This window comes from Etheostoma cragini, chromosome 14 (assembly GCF_013103735.1).
Source record: "Etheostoma cragini isolate CJK2018 chromosome 14, CSU_Ecrag_1.0, whole genome shotgun sequence".
Taxonomy (NCBI): Eukaryota; Metazoa; Chordata; class Actinopteri; order Perciformes; family Percidae; genus Etheostoma; species Etheostoma cragini.
Genome location: NC_048420.1, coordinates 23,996,365 through 24,009,372, shown reverse-complemented (window position 1 = coordinate 24,009,372; position 13,008 = coordinate 23,996,365). Strand labels below are relative to the sequence as shown.

The window sequence follows — 13,008 nt, the reverse complement described above, 5'->3', positions numbered from 1 at the left end:
GAGGACAACATGAGGGCAACATGAGGGCAACATGAAGGCAACATGAGGGCAACATGAGGGCAACATGAGGGCAACATGGCTGTGAGTCCTCACCGTGGTCTGTGTGGGTGTAGGTGACCTTAAAACCACTGATGGGGGTCTTGGGTTTGGTCCACGACACCGTCAGAGAGTTTTCTGTCACCGCGCTGAAGGCGATGTCGGTCGGAGGCTCCGGGCCTGAACGGTACGAACAATACCGTGAGACAGGTGGATGGAAGCGAGGGAAAGAAAGGACGGAAGGGAATAAAAAAAGGGGGAAAGGGGGAAACATTAAAGTACAATAGGACGAAAACAAGGGGAAATATAAGGAAAGAGAAGTCTGAAAGAAGCTAAAAGGAACAACTCTGGTGAGATAGTTCAGTGAAAAGAAGAGCAAAGTAGCCACTTTAAGAGTGAAAACAGTGTTCACATGACATTCATCCACACATCTGCCATTAGAGCTCAGGTGAGTTATGTGTATATATGTACAGTGCAAACATATATACAGTATACCAGTCATATACAGATGTTCAGTAATTCCATATAACAATTGAATGCAGACGATGGATCCTGGACAGCAGCGAAGGAAAGAATGACGATAGTTAGCCGGTTGCTCAAACCTGAAAATGAACAGCGTGGTGGAAAGAGTGAAGAATGTCAAAACAAAGGAAGGAAAGTTTAACTGGATGAAGGAAAACAAACACATTCAGATACTAATTCAACACAGAAGATTTGAGGTGTTGGAAAACTACTTCTTTTGAATGATTTGTGAAGGATTTTCTAGATAAAAACTACAAGAAGGGTTGAAATACATCCCTGTGTTTACTATCTTAAAGGTCCCATATTATGCTCATTTTCAGGTTCATTCTCATATTTGGGGTTTCTACTAGAACAGGAGGTGTCGAACTCAAATTCTCTAAGAGCCTCACTGGAAACTTGTAGTGTATTGACATGCTTTGGTTTCATCGTAAAAGTCAAATTTGCCAAGAATGTCAGAAAAAATTAAGGAAAACGCAAAAAGGAGCACCACAAATGTCAGAAAAAGCGTCAAACTTTTTGTAAAAGTGGGCCAAAAATTTAAAGAAAAATCCCCAAACATCTAAAAAAATGCATAAAGAATTACGTAAGCATTAGGTAAAAAAAATGCAGGTAAATAGCTAAAAGAAATTCTAAAAAAAGACTCTCGGAAAAGGGACAAAAACTAGTTGGGCAAAAGTTATTTTGTGAACCTAAAGTGATATGCGGGGGGGGGGGGGGGGGGGGGGGGGGGGGGGGGGGGGGGGGGGGGGCTGGATTTGGCCAGCGGGCCTCGAGTTGGACACGTGTAGAACATTGGTGCATTATTCAATGTTCAATAAACTCATTATTTTTCCCAATCTGTCTGTCTGAACATATCTCTATTCACTGTCCGTCTGCAACGCTCTGTTTTTAGCGCCTGTCTCTTTAAGACCCCCTCCGGAGAAAGCCCCGCTCTGATTGGTCAGTGTTTCTAGGTTGCCCGCATCTGCACCAGACCCCCCCCCCCCAGAACGTGTGCAGGGCGATAACGCAAAATTGAACATAGCGGCCAAATGGTGGAATTGCCACATGATGTGATGTCCTCTGGCCCAAAACAGACTCACACAACGTCTGTTACATAATGACAGAAGTTGTATTGTTAATTGTCTGTTAGCAGTTAGCTCGCTCGTTAGCCACTGACGAGTGAGCAGCCGCCAGACAAACCTAGTGGCCCGTGCAGGACGTCACTGAGACCATGTGACCGGCAGCTAACGCTAACTGGTCCCTATGCACAAACAACGTTACATCATAAGCAATAGGTAACCTAGCAACGGCGATCGTGAGCTTGTCCTCAGAATGAAGGTTTTGGTAGGAACCAAAGTTCACATCGTACGTTTCTCCGGGTTCAGCCAGCGCGAAGGACGTCTATGTTCCGATTGGTTGCTGGCGTTAGCCGCTGAACCGCGTCATAGCTCATTACCATAAAGTTGAAAAATGTCAACTTTCTGATTGATGCTCAAAACGCCCAAAAAGCCAACAGATTTGCTGCCTTGCAGCTGAGAGAAGCTTCCATTGAAAATGACTTTTTTGTGGATTGAGCGTTTTAAGTCTTTTGCAGTATTTATACAGCACTTTGACCTGGTTTATAATTTAAAAAAAAGACATGTAAATCTGACTTTTTACAATATGGGACCTTTAAAATTTGTGCTACATTCAAACACTTGTATGACAAAGAAGAACTAGACTCTTCGTTGTCATACAATCTGATCCGGTAAAGTTACAATTAATCTTGTTTTGGGTTTTTTTTTTACACCCGAACCTTTCGAATTTAAAAATCTCTACACATAAGTTTGATATGTCCTTTTCTTTTCATAGGATTAAAACTTGAATGTAAGAGGAGAAGACAGACCAAAGGTGCGGAGACCAGCCGTGGTCTTACCCGGGTTTGGGTGAGAGGTGAAGGGGTGTCAGGCTGTTAGCTTACCCTGAATGAGAGAAAACCAGAGCAGCAGTGAATGAATTGTGTTATGTTGTTACGGTGGAACTCTCACTTGATGTCAACTCAGGTTAAAAACTTCCTAAAGAGACACCGGATACAGTTCCCAGTTTTCTGCCATTCTGCAGTCCGGGAAGTCATTTATCAATGAGTGAGTACATGCATATAATATTCCGAATATGACAATATTCTCAATGTGATACAGATGATGTTAACAGCAATATTTCGTTTGGATACCCCAACTAAGGCTTTCTTCTGGGTGTAGCATTTTCCGAGTAAGACATGTAGGATATGCCGGTATATTATTATTATTATATTATGTTTTTAGAAGCCTTCTTTGGACATGGGTACGCCACATTCAGAATCTGCATCTCAATCAGGGTTTTTACTGCAGTTTGTGACATTTTACGGCCTGTTTACGGCTTTTGGTTGCGTTATTCTGGATCCCGCGTAACGTCTAGGCAACTCTTGCCCTGGGAAGCAGTTTGATTGGTTGGGGTTTGGCATTGACCTTGGGGTAGCTGATTGGTCAGGGGACAGGACCAGAACCAATCGGGTTACGTCACCTTGCAGGAGCATGGACGCCTGGCCAATAGTAGTGTCTGAAGTCTGCTGAAGGGCGGGTCTTGCCTAGATGTTGGGAAGCGTGGGTTCAACAATAACGCCTCACGGACATCTCTGTGTGTTGCCAACACAACCAATCAGGGAACAGTTTGCAGGGCGGTGGTAGAGATGCACAACCAAAAGAAGAGCCCACATCTCTGGTCAGAAGGAGGAACACACCACCTGCCGCTATAAAAGAGCTGCACACTATTCTTTGATTACAAAAATAACTAAGTCATCAAAGTAACTAAAATATGTCTTCAGCTTAATACATTTAACTTACTGCAGCTAGCTCTGACTCACATGCAATGTGTAGAATTTACTGAGGTAAAGGATCGGAGTAAGGTCATCTGGGTGACTTTATATTCCCGATAAGTTAAAAAAACTGCCTATTTTGGCTCCAATCCGATTGGGACATCCCTGCTTTTAAACATTATGAAAGACATGGATATAAACAAGTTTTTGGACGTCGCAATGCCGATGTTTTCAAAAAGGTGGCAGCAGGAATGAAGGAGGGAGGATGTGTCTGCACGGTCCAACAAGTCCACCACCGCTGGAAAACTTTGAAAGAATCATGTTTGGCTGGACTCAATATATGAACAGGAAAATTAGGGAATATTCACTTTCATTAGCCGTGTAACCAGCTTAGTCCAAATTTTTCTTTTTCGGAATAAGAGCCAAAAACGGAATATTATGTGCATGTAAACATAGTCAATGCAGCTTGTAGCTATTTGTGCGTTTACTGCCCACATTTTGTTTGCAAGCTAACAAAGTTAGCCAACATGTGCTAATGTTAACCCACAACTACAAGCTAGCTAGTGCGCAAGTTAGCTAGCCAACAATGTGACAAACTGTGAATGCACATCTGAGGTTTGACATCAAGTAACAGTGTGTTATGGTTGAGAGAGTCTTGAGAATTATCATAATGGTATATCATGAATATTGTTATATATATAATATATATTCATGGAGGCTGACGACACAGGGCACAAACAGACAATTAACACAAAACACAACAGACAATTTGAACATTAGGATTCACTGAAAAACAAACCAGGTTTCGTCATTAATGAACGGGGATTAAATAAGAAATACTGTAAATTGAGAGCTTACAGTTTTCAAGAACACTTCTTGAAATGAACATGGAGGAAGCATTTAGTTGGTGCGCAAACATTTACAGTCACACGTAACACAATTAGTTGACAAATTAATTTTTAATAAACGCGTGGCGCGGTAAAGACACAAGATGTGTGCTTGAGCAGTTTTTTATTCAAAGCTGATGGTGCGAGTTGAAAAAAGCAAGTTCTCCGTAGAGGACTTCAACATTGACAGGAATGCATTGATTGTGCAGGCAGGATTAATGTTGTTTTACTGTTACAATGGCTGGTACCTGTACTGATGACAAGCTTGTGCAGTCTGGAGAGAAGACCAGGACCCTTTCCAAGCAAGGTCACGGTGTACTCGGTCTGAGGAGGCAGATTCTCAAACTGGAACGAGCGAGATGAACCAGAAATAACTTTTTTGAAGGTGTTGTCAGTTCCTGCTACGGGTTTGGCTGTTGAGCCACTTTGGATCCTTGGAACTGGCATGGAGACGCTTTCAGGTACTTTGTTTTCATGTTCACTGCTTCCATTTTCTGAATGAGTTTCTTTGGTTGGTTGTTGCGTAACTTCCTCCTCTTCATTGCCACCCTCTTTCCTTAAATCTTCTTTTTCTTCTTCCTGATCTTTTGCCTCTTTCCTCAAGTCTTCTTGTTCTTCTTCATGATCTTTTGCCTCTTTCCTCAAGTCTTCTTGTTCTTCTTCATGATCTTTTGCCTCCTTCCTTGAGACTTCTTGTTCTTCTTCTTCTTGATCTTTCTTGCTGTCCTTTTTTGGGCCTTCGTCTTTCCCAATGTCTTTGCTTGTGACAACAAAGTTTTTGTACTTGTCTTCGGGTGAGTCCCACACGAGCGTAAATCCATCTGATGTCCGGTTTGTCACTCCCACATAGTCCAGAGGTTCCCTTGTGACTATCGAAGAAGGACCATCTGATCCCATCTGAAGTTGAGAATCAATACTCTCAGTTTTACTCTCAAACAACTTTTTTGCAATATTTCTGGTTTTGTCCTCTGTCCTTGTGTTCCCACCGTTGTGGGGGTGTCTTATCCGGGTGGGATTCTGTGCGGTCATACTTCTTGTTGGTGTAGGTGGTTGTCTCTTTGGAAGTTTGACAGATCTTGGGTCTCCATGTCTTGAATCAGATGTTTGTTTAAGAGTTGGTTTACCTCGACTTGTAGCTCCAGGATGTTTGCCAGCATTGACTCCATCTTTGTGGGTGTCAGAGTCAGCTTTTGAATCTAGGGTGCTTGTCTCTTCTTCCCCAGATCTGGTAGTTTGGATTGGGGCACCGTCCCCCTCTTCTAATTTGTTAGTCTGTGGTCTGACGGCAGTGTCTTGGCCTTGCTCACCTAATCGTCTAATTTGGACTCCTTGAGGAGGCATGAGGGCATCCTGCCCTCCTGATTGGTCATCTGGGATTTCAAGGGTGCTATCCTTTTCTAAATGGCTAATTTGACTTCCAACAGTAATGCCTCCAGTTTGCTTTCTGGCTGGGGAAGGCTTGCGCATGGGACCTCTATGTGGATGTTGAGGTGGTCTTAAGTTTGTCCGGGTTTTGTTTTGGGAACGTCCATCAGACAGCTGCGACCGACGGAAATAAGTCCCCTTTGACCCCATAGCTTTGGTAGTTGGGCGATGGGTGGAAAACGCTTCACTTCTTCTGAGGGTCTGGTTGAACTTAGTGGACATGCTTGTCACAACTCTGTCTTCATTCTCCCCTTCCTTTGGCGCTGTACCTTCAGCTGAATGGGATTCTTTGGCAACAGAAGATAAAGTGACTGTTGCTTCAGTGGAAGATACATGCTGTCTCCTTGTTTCTGATGCAGGATTCAAAGGCCGAGAGGGGGGAGGCAGCTGGCTCGAATTTGGACGGGTCTTGTTCTGTAGTGGTCCCAAGTTTGGACGATGCAAGTATCCAGGAAAACGGCGAACTGGGAATCGTCCTCTTTCTGTTGGCATCTTTTCCTGGTTTTGTTGAACTCCAGAGGATGAGGGTTTAGTTGCGCCATCTTTGTCTCCACTCGTATTCCTCAGGGATGCGCTTACATCAACTGTGGAAGAATCCTCTAAATCAGATGAAGACGGTGAAGAAGACAATTCATTTGTAGACGTAGGACCGGTCTCCGTCTCTCTTCTAGGGATGAGATTCAAACGAGGAGTCAAATGGTGAGGAAGTCTCAGATTTAGACGTGTTTTGTTCTGAAATAGTCCAGCGTTTGGACCCGGGCGACGTACGTACCCGTGTTTCGACGGCGTGCGCTGGAAAAGATGTACGCCACCTTTTTCTGAGGACGTTAGTTTCATGTCTTCAGGTGATTTAACATCAGTCGCACTTTGGCTGTTATCCACATCTGGTTCATTGCTTCCAACTGAACCTGATTTATCTGAGCTGGAAAGGGAGGATGATGATGGAGGGGACGGTAAAGTAGAGGGTGACGCCATTGACCATGTTAGTGATGATGGCGCTGTTGATGAAGATGGAGCAAGTGAAGGTGATGCTAACGAAGATGGGGATGATGGCACTGAGGAGGATGTTGGTTTAGCTGATGAACGTGAGGGGGATTGTAAGGTTGATGAAGAAGATGATGATGACCAGGAAAAGGATGGTGGCAATGGCTTGAGTCCACTTATGATCTGCTTCCTCACTGTTTCTGCATCAAGAGAAAGGTTTGATGGTTCGGACAGGTGAACAGAAAACGTCTTGATATTCAAACCGTCAAAAGTGTCCTTCAGTAGTTTATGTAAAGGACCTGGTGTGTAATCGAGGTCCGTCTCTGCAGACGAGGGTTTCAAATCATCGGTTTCGGAGGAGCCTTGATCTGAACCCGCTGTCTTTCTTACCAGCTCTGTGCCATCCCCTTTACACCCGCTGCCTCTGCCCTGATGGGGTAATCTGATGTGCGTCACTTTGACTTTATTCATACATTTCTTCTCTTGGCTTTGAACGGTCCCAGTTGGCCCTGGAGACACTGGAGCAGTGTGGTTTTCTTGGCCTGCCACGCCAACATCTGGTTGCCTTTCGGAGTCGACGCCAACAATTGGTTCCTCCGAGCTACTTTGTCTGTATGTATCTGAATCGGTCCCAGACACTGCAGACAAAGCTTTGTTCTCATCATGCCTCCTCCTGGTGCTCAATGCGTCTACACTCGGATCTCTTTCATGCAAAGCTGTTGTCCTGCCTTCGCTCGTGGGGACACCTGGTTTAGGTTTTTTGGGTAACATTGGTTCTTTCTTCTTCTGCCCCACTGGGGACTTTCTCAAAGATCCTTGGCCAACGTTTCGCCACCCAGGCACAACTCTGGTTGTGTTAAACCGGAGAGTGCCGTTGGGTTTCCTGTACAACGTGGGCCTTTCAGCAACTTTGAGCTTGGTGCCATTCACCGGCATCTTTCTGCTGAACAGAGGTTTAGTTCTCGCAGTCACAGAGCTCGTGGAGTGTCTATTCGGTCCATCGGACTCGCTCCCATCCTCCCTACTACTCTGTTGGTCAAAGACTTCAAGCGCTGGGTTCAACTCTTGGTCTCCATCGCTGATATTTTGTCCAGGTGCTAGTGGGACCTGCATGGTTGAAGCTGCCATGGCAACCCTTGGTAACGTCTTCCCTAAAGATGTGATGGGAGTGAGCATTTGGATTCAATGTTTAATTCAACACATGGTTGGGTTGATACTAATCCGGAAGAGCTCACGTCTATTAAAAAGGAAGAAAAGCAGTTTTAATAATCAATATGAAACTTTTCAGGAAACCTGATAAACAGATTGTGGGTTATTATGCAAGAACAACTCAGGCCAGTGGGACCTGTGTAGAGCCTGCAAGGAGAAAATTTAAATATAATTAATGTTAAGCCTGGACAGAGGAATTTGGCATCATGTTTGTGTCACTGTTGAGAGGACGAAGGAGCAGTTTAAGGTATATTTTCTTCTGAAACCCATTATTTTTGCTCCTGTAGGCTTGAGGTCGCACTTCACTTCCTTAACTTCTGCGGGGTCGTTACTCCGCAGAGTAAAGCGTTTTAAATGATGTGTTTTATTGAATAATGAGGTGTCTGGACACAGCTGGAGCAAGGCAGTTCCCCCCTGAATACAATCTGGAAGAAAACATTACATGCAAGGCCAAAGTGAATGTAGCTTGTTTTGGAAATGATTTTGCACGTTATTCTTTGTTTTTCTTATTTATTTCTTACAAATGAAGACCAAAACCTATCCCATGTTAGTTTGTCTCTCAACACTTTCTGACTTCCTAAAAGAAGATTTCATTGACCTCAGTGGTTCAGGTAAACCTTGTCCCTACTCACCTGGAGTGGCCTGAGTGGTTGCCGGTTTGCTCTGACTCGCGCCCTTCTCCGCCACCAGGGTGATGTCGTACACACGCCCCGCCACCAGCTGCTGGAGGTGGGCGGAGTCCTGGCCGGCTGGGACCGTCATTTCCTGACTCTTCCCCGATCCGTCGTTGGGCGCGACGGTCAAACGGTACCGGTCGATCTCACCCTGGGACGGCTCCCATTGGACCACCGCAGACGTCGAGGTCGTCTTGACGACTCGAAGGTTGGTGGGACCAAAGATGACTAGAGAAGAAGATGAAGAAGAAGACTTTGAAGTTTTTACGGTTTCTATTCTGCCCGTTAACCCTTGTGTTGTGTTCCCAAAATTAAACATTTTTGATGATTCTTTTAATTGATTTTTTAAACTTTTTCTTATGTTTTTGTCCCACTTTTGACTCTTTTTCCCCCCAACTTACTAACTTTAACTTTAAAAATGTGTAAAAAAATGTGAAAAGATGTCAAAAAACACAAATGGAAGAAAAAAAAAGTGATAAATGTAACAAAAAAACCTTTAAAAATTTGGGGAAAAACCACAAAAACTTCAAAATGCTCAGAAAAAGACGACAAACGTTGAAAAAGTGACAAATGTAAGAAAAAAAAATAGCTTTAAACATTTGGGGAAAAACCACAAAAACAAATAAAAACAAAAAAGGCAAAACTTTAAAAATTTGGGGAAAAACCAACGAAAACTTCAAAATACTCAAAACGTGAAAAAGTCACAAATGTAAAAAAAAAAAAAATACACTTTAAAAATTTGGGGAAAAACCACAAAAACTTCAAAATACTCAGAAAAAGTTGACAAACGTTGAAAAAGTGACAAATGTAAAAAAATAAAAAAAATAAAAAACTTAAAATTTGGGGAAAAATCACAAAAACTTCAAAATGCTCAGAAAAAGTCAACAAACATTAAAAAAATTACAAAACAAAAAAAGAAATAGCTTCAAAAAATTTGGGAAAAACCACAAAAACTTCAAAATGCTCAGAAAAAGTCAACAAACTTAAAAAAAAAAAAAACTTAAAAAATTTGGGGAAAAATCCACAAAAACTTCAAAATATTCAGAAAAAGACGAAAAACGTTGGAAAAGTGACAAATGTAAGAAAAAAATTAAAAAAAAATAGCTTTAAAAAACTTCAAAATACTCAAAACGTGAAAAAGTCACAAATGTAAAAAAAAAAAAATACACTTTAAAAATTTGGGGAAAAACCACAAAAACTTCAAAATACTCAGAAAAAGTTGACAAACGTTGAAAAAGTGACAAATGTAAAAAAATTTAAAAAATAAAAAACTTAAAATTTGGGGAAAAATCACAAAAACTTCAAAATGCTCAGAAAAAGTCAACAAACATTAAAAAAATTACAAAACAAAAAAATAAATAGCTTCAAAAAATTTGGGAAAAACCACAAAAACTTCAAAATGCTCAGAAAAAGTCAACAAACTTAAAAAAAAAAAACTTAAAAAATTTGGGGAAAAATCCACAAAAACTTCAAAATATTCAGAAAAAGACGAAAAATGTTGGAAAAGTGACAAATGTAAGAAAAAAAAAAAAATAGCTTTAAAAATACAAAAACACAAAAACAAATAAAAACAAAAAAGGCAAAACTTTAAAAATTTGGGGAAAAACCCACGAAAACTAGACAAATGTAAAAAAATAAAAAAAATAAAAATCTTTAATAATTTTGGTAAAAATCCACAAAACTTCAAAATGCTCAGAAAAACTCAACAAATGTAAAAATAAAACAATGTCAAAAGTGACTAAAATGTGAAAAGATGTCAAAAAAGTAACACAAATGGAAGAAGAAAAAAGTCACAAATGTAACAAAAAATGCTTACAAAATTTGGGGAAGAACCCACGAAAACTTCAAAATGCTCAGAAAAAGTCAACAAACATTGAAAAAGTGACAAATGGAAAAAAATAGCTTTAAAAATTTGGGGAAAAAAACACAAAAACTTCAAAATACTCAGAAAAAGTCAACAAATGTAAAAAAAGAAAGAAAAAAAAGAAAGAAATTTGCGGAAAAACCCACAAAAACTTCAAAATACTCAGAAAAAGTCAAAACGTTGAAAAGTCACAAATGTAAAAGAAATAGCTTTAAAAATGTTGTGAAAAATTACAAAAACTTCAAAATGCTCAGAAAAGTCAACAAATGTTGAAAAAGTGACCAAATCATCGGTTAAAAAGAAAAAGGTTAGAAAAAGACGATCATGACGTTGTTTCTTTGAAATTTTAACTTAGAAAAACTAAAATTTCCACAGTCTTGTGACTGTTAATGTCATTAAGGACATGTACGTGTGGACCACTCACGGGTGCTGAACTCGGCGGAGGTCTCGGCCCCCCTCTTGCCGCCGACCTCCCCGGTGACGCTGGCGGTGTAATCCTGACCGGCTGCCAGGCCCGTCTGGGTGTAGCTGGTCAGGCCGCCCTCCACCTGCACGCGGATCTGCGGGTCACTCTCCTTCTGCTCCACCCACACAAACAAACACAGATCGATAGAGGGTTGAGATCGGGGGACGAGGATGAGGACTTCAAAGATCCAAGGTCAATGCAAGACCATCAGAATAACTGCGTTTCTTACATATTCTTTCTTATATGCTTATATTTTCTTATCCTGTATGTATGTATGTATATATATATATATATCTCTCTGGGACCCTGTAGGACAAGATGAGGGGTAGTGGGACTGTAGGAGGGGTCTCTAGGACCCCGTAGGACGAGATGAGGGGTAGTGGGATTGCAGGAGAGGTCTCTGGGACCGGGTAAGACGAGATGAGGAGTAGTGGGATTGCAGGAGGGGTCTCTAGGACCCCGTAGGACGAGATGAGGAGTAGTGGGATTGCAGGAGAGGTCTCTGGGACCCGGGTAAGACGAGATGAGAGGTAGTGGGACTATAGGAGAGGTCTCTGGGACCCGGGTAAGACGAGATGAGGGGTAGTGGGACTGCAGGAGAGGTCTCTGGGACTGGGTAAGACGAGATGAGGGGTAGTGGGAACACGTTCAACTGCAGGAGAGGTCTCTGGGACCGGGTAAGACGAGATGAGGGGTAGTGGGACTGCAGGAGAGGTCTCTGGGACCGGGTAAGACGAGATGAGGGGTAGCGGGACTGCAGGAGGGGTCTCTAGGACCCCGTAGGACAAGATGAGGGGTAGCGGGACTGCAGGAGGGGCCAGACAACAACAACAACAACAACAAGTCAAATCAACTGAACTGGTCCGAGGACCCGAAGGACATCACCAGGGTTAATAAAAGTGCTCCATAAATCTAGTTTATTATGATTAAAGCTCGTTTTTAAGACCCACAAACTGGCCTGTTTCTGGGCTTTTCTGCAGAATTGAAACCATGTTTTTTCCGCCGTCTAATTAGGAAACTAAATATTCTCCGAGTGATTCTTGTATCTGAGATTTCGGCCGTCCGTCGTCATCAGTCAACGTCGATTATTCCCTTCAGTTCAGCTCGGATCCCTTCCAGCTGCACAAAGTCCTCGTTATTCCGTTTATCTGTTGGGGAAGCCTGAACCTTCCCGTGAACGAAGCGCTTACTCACCAGTTACCGAACGGGCATCTCCGATGAATGGAGACCGTGTTGTGACGCTAATGGAGCACAGCTGGTTGCCATGCTGGTTGCCTAGCGACGGAGCCTCAGCGGTCATCCTGGATCAACGTGTCTCCAAAAAGGCATTTCACCCGTTTCCATATGACTGAGGGTGACATCATTAAAACTTTACACCCCAATACAGTCACGACACGCTCCGGAACAAGGAGAAGCACTGTGGGCGTCTCGGCGGAGCGTTCAGGGACCGCGGTTCGTTCTGGACACAGGAACAGGGGGGGGGGGGGGGGGGGGGGGGGGGGGGGGGGGGGGATGTTTGGGCCTGAAACACAGGAAACAGGTGTTCGTGTCCCGGATGAAGTTAACCCCGGTGTTGTCTTCACTTCCGGGACCTATCGTGTCCCTCGGGTCAATGACCCGTGGTTATTTGGGGTTTTAGAATTTTACAAATATTGTCTTTAAAGGGGAAAACACAAAACTGTCCCCCGTAGGACCCCTGTCTGTCTCTCTGTCTGTCTGTCTGTCTGTCTGTCTGTCTCTTTGTCTGCATGTCTGTCTGTTTATCTCTCTCTCTCTCTGTATGTCTGTCTGTCTCTCTCTCTCTCTCTCTGCATGTCTGTCTCTGTCTCTCTCTCTGTCTGCATGTCTGTCTGTCTCTCTCTCTCTCTCTCTGCATGTCTGTCTCTGTCTCTCTCTCTCTCTGCATGTCTGTCTCTGTCTCTCTCTCTCTGCATGTCTGTCTGTCTCTCTCTCTCTCTGCATGTCTGTCTCTCTCTCTCTCTCTGCATGTCTGTCTGTCTCTGTCTCTCTGTCTGCATGTCTGTCTCTCTGCATGTCTGTCTGTCTCTCTCTCTCTCTGTCTGCATGTCTGTCTCTCTCTCTGCATGTCTGTCTGTCTCTCTGCATGTCTGTCTGTCGCTCTCTCTCTG

The 13,008-nt window shown here is 43.0% G+C and overlaps 1 protein-coding gene across 1 annotated transcript in view; it reads right to left on the bottom strand.

Moving 5' to 3' along the window:
- Window positions 1-13,008, bottom strand: part of LOC117957211 — a 39,233-nt gene that overhangs the window by 18,344 nt on the left and 7,881 nt on the right. Inside the window, exons 6-11 of the mRNA XM_034892808.1 lie at window positions 11,472-11,684; window positions 11,185-11,381; window positions 10,838-10,991; window positions 8,508-8,777; window positions 4,506-7,817; window positions 94-216 (exon numbers count right to left, since the gene is read on the bottom strand). Coding sequence (XP_034748699.1) covers window positions 94-216; window positions 4,506-7,817; window positions 8,508-8,777; window positions 10,838-10,991; window positions 11,185-11,381; window positions 11,472-11,684 — 4,269 coding nt within the window. The remainder of the gene's footprint in view (window positions 1-93; window positions 217-4,505; window positions 7,818-8,507; window positions 8,778-10,837; window positions 10,992-11,184; window positions 11,382-11,471; window positions 11,685-13,008) is intronic.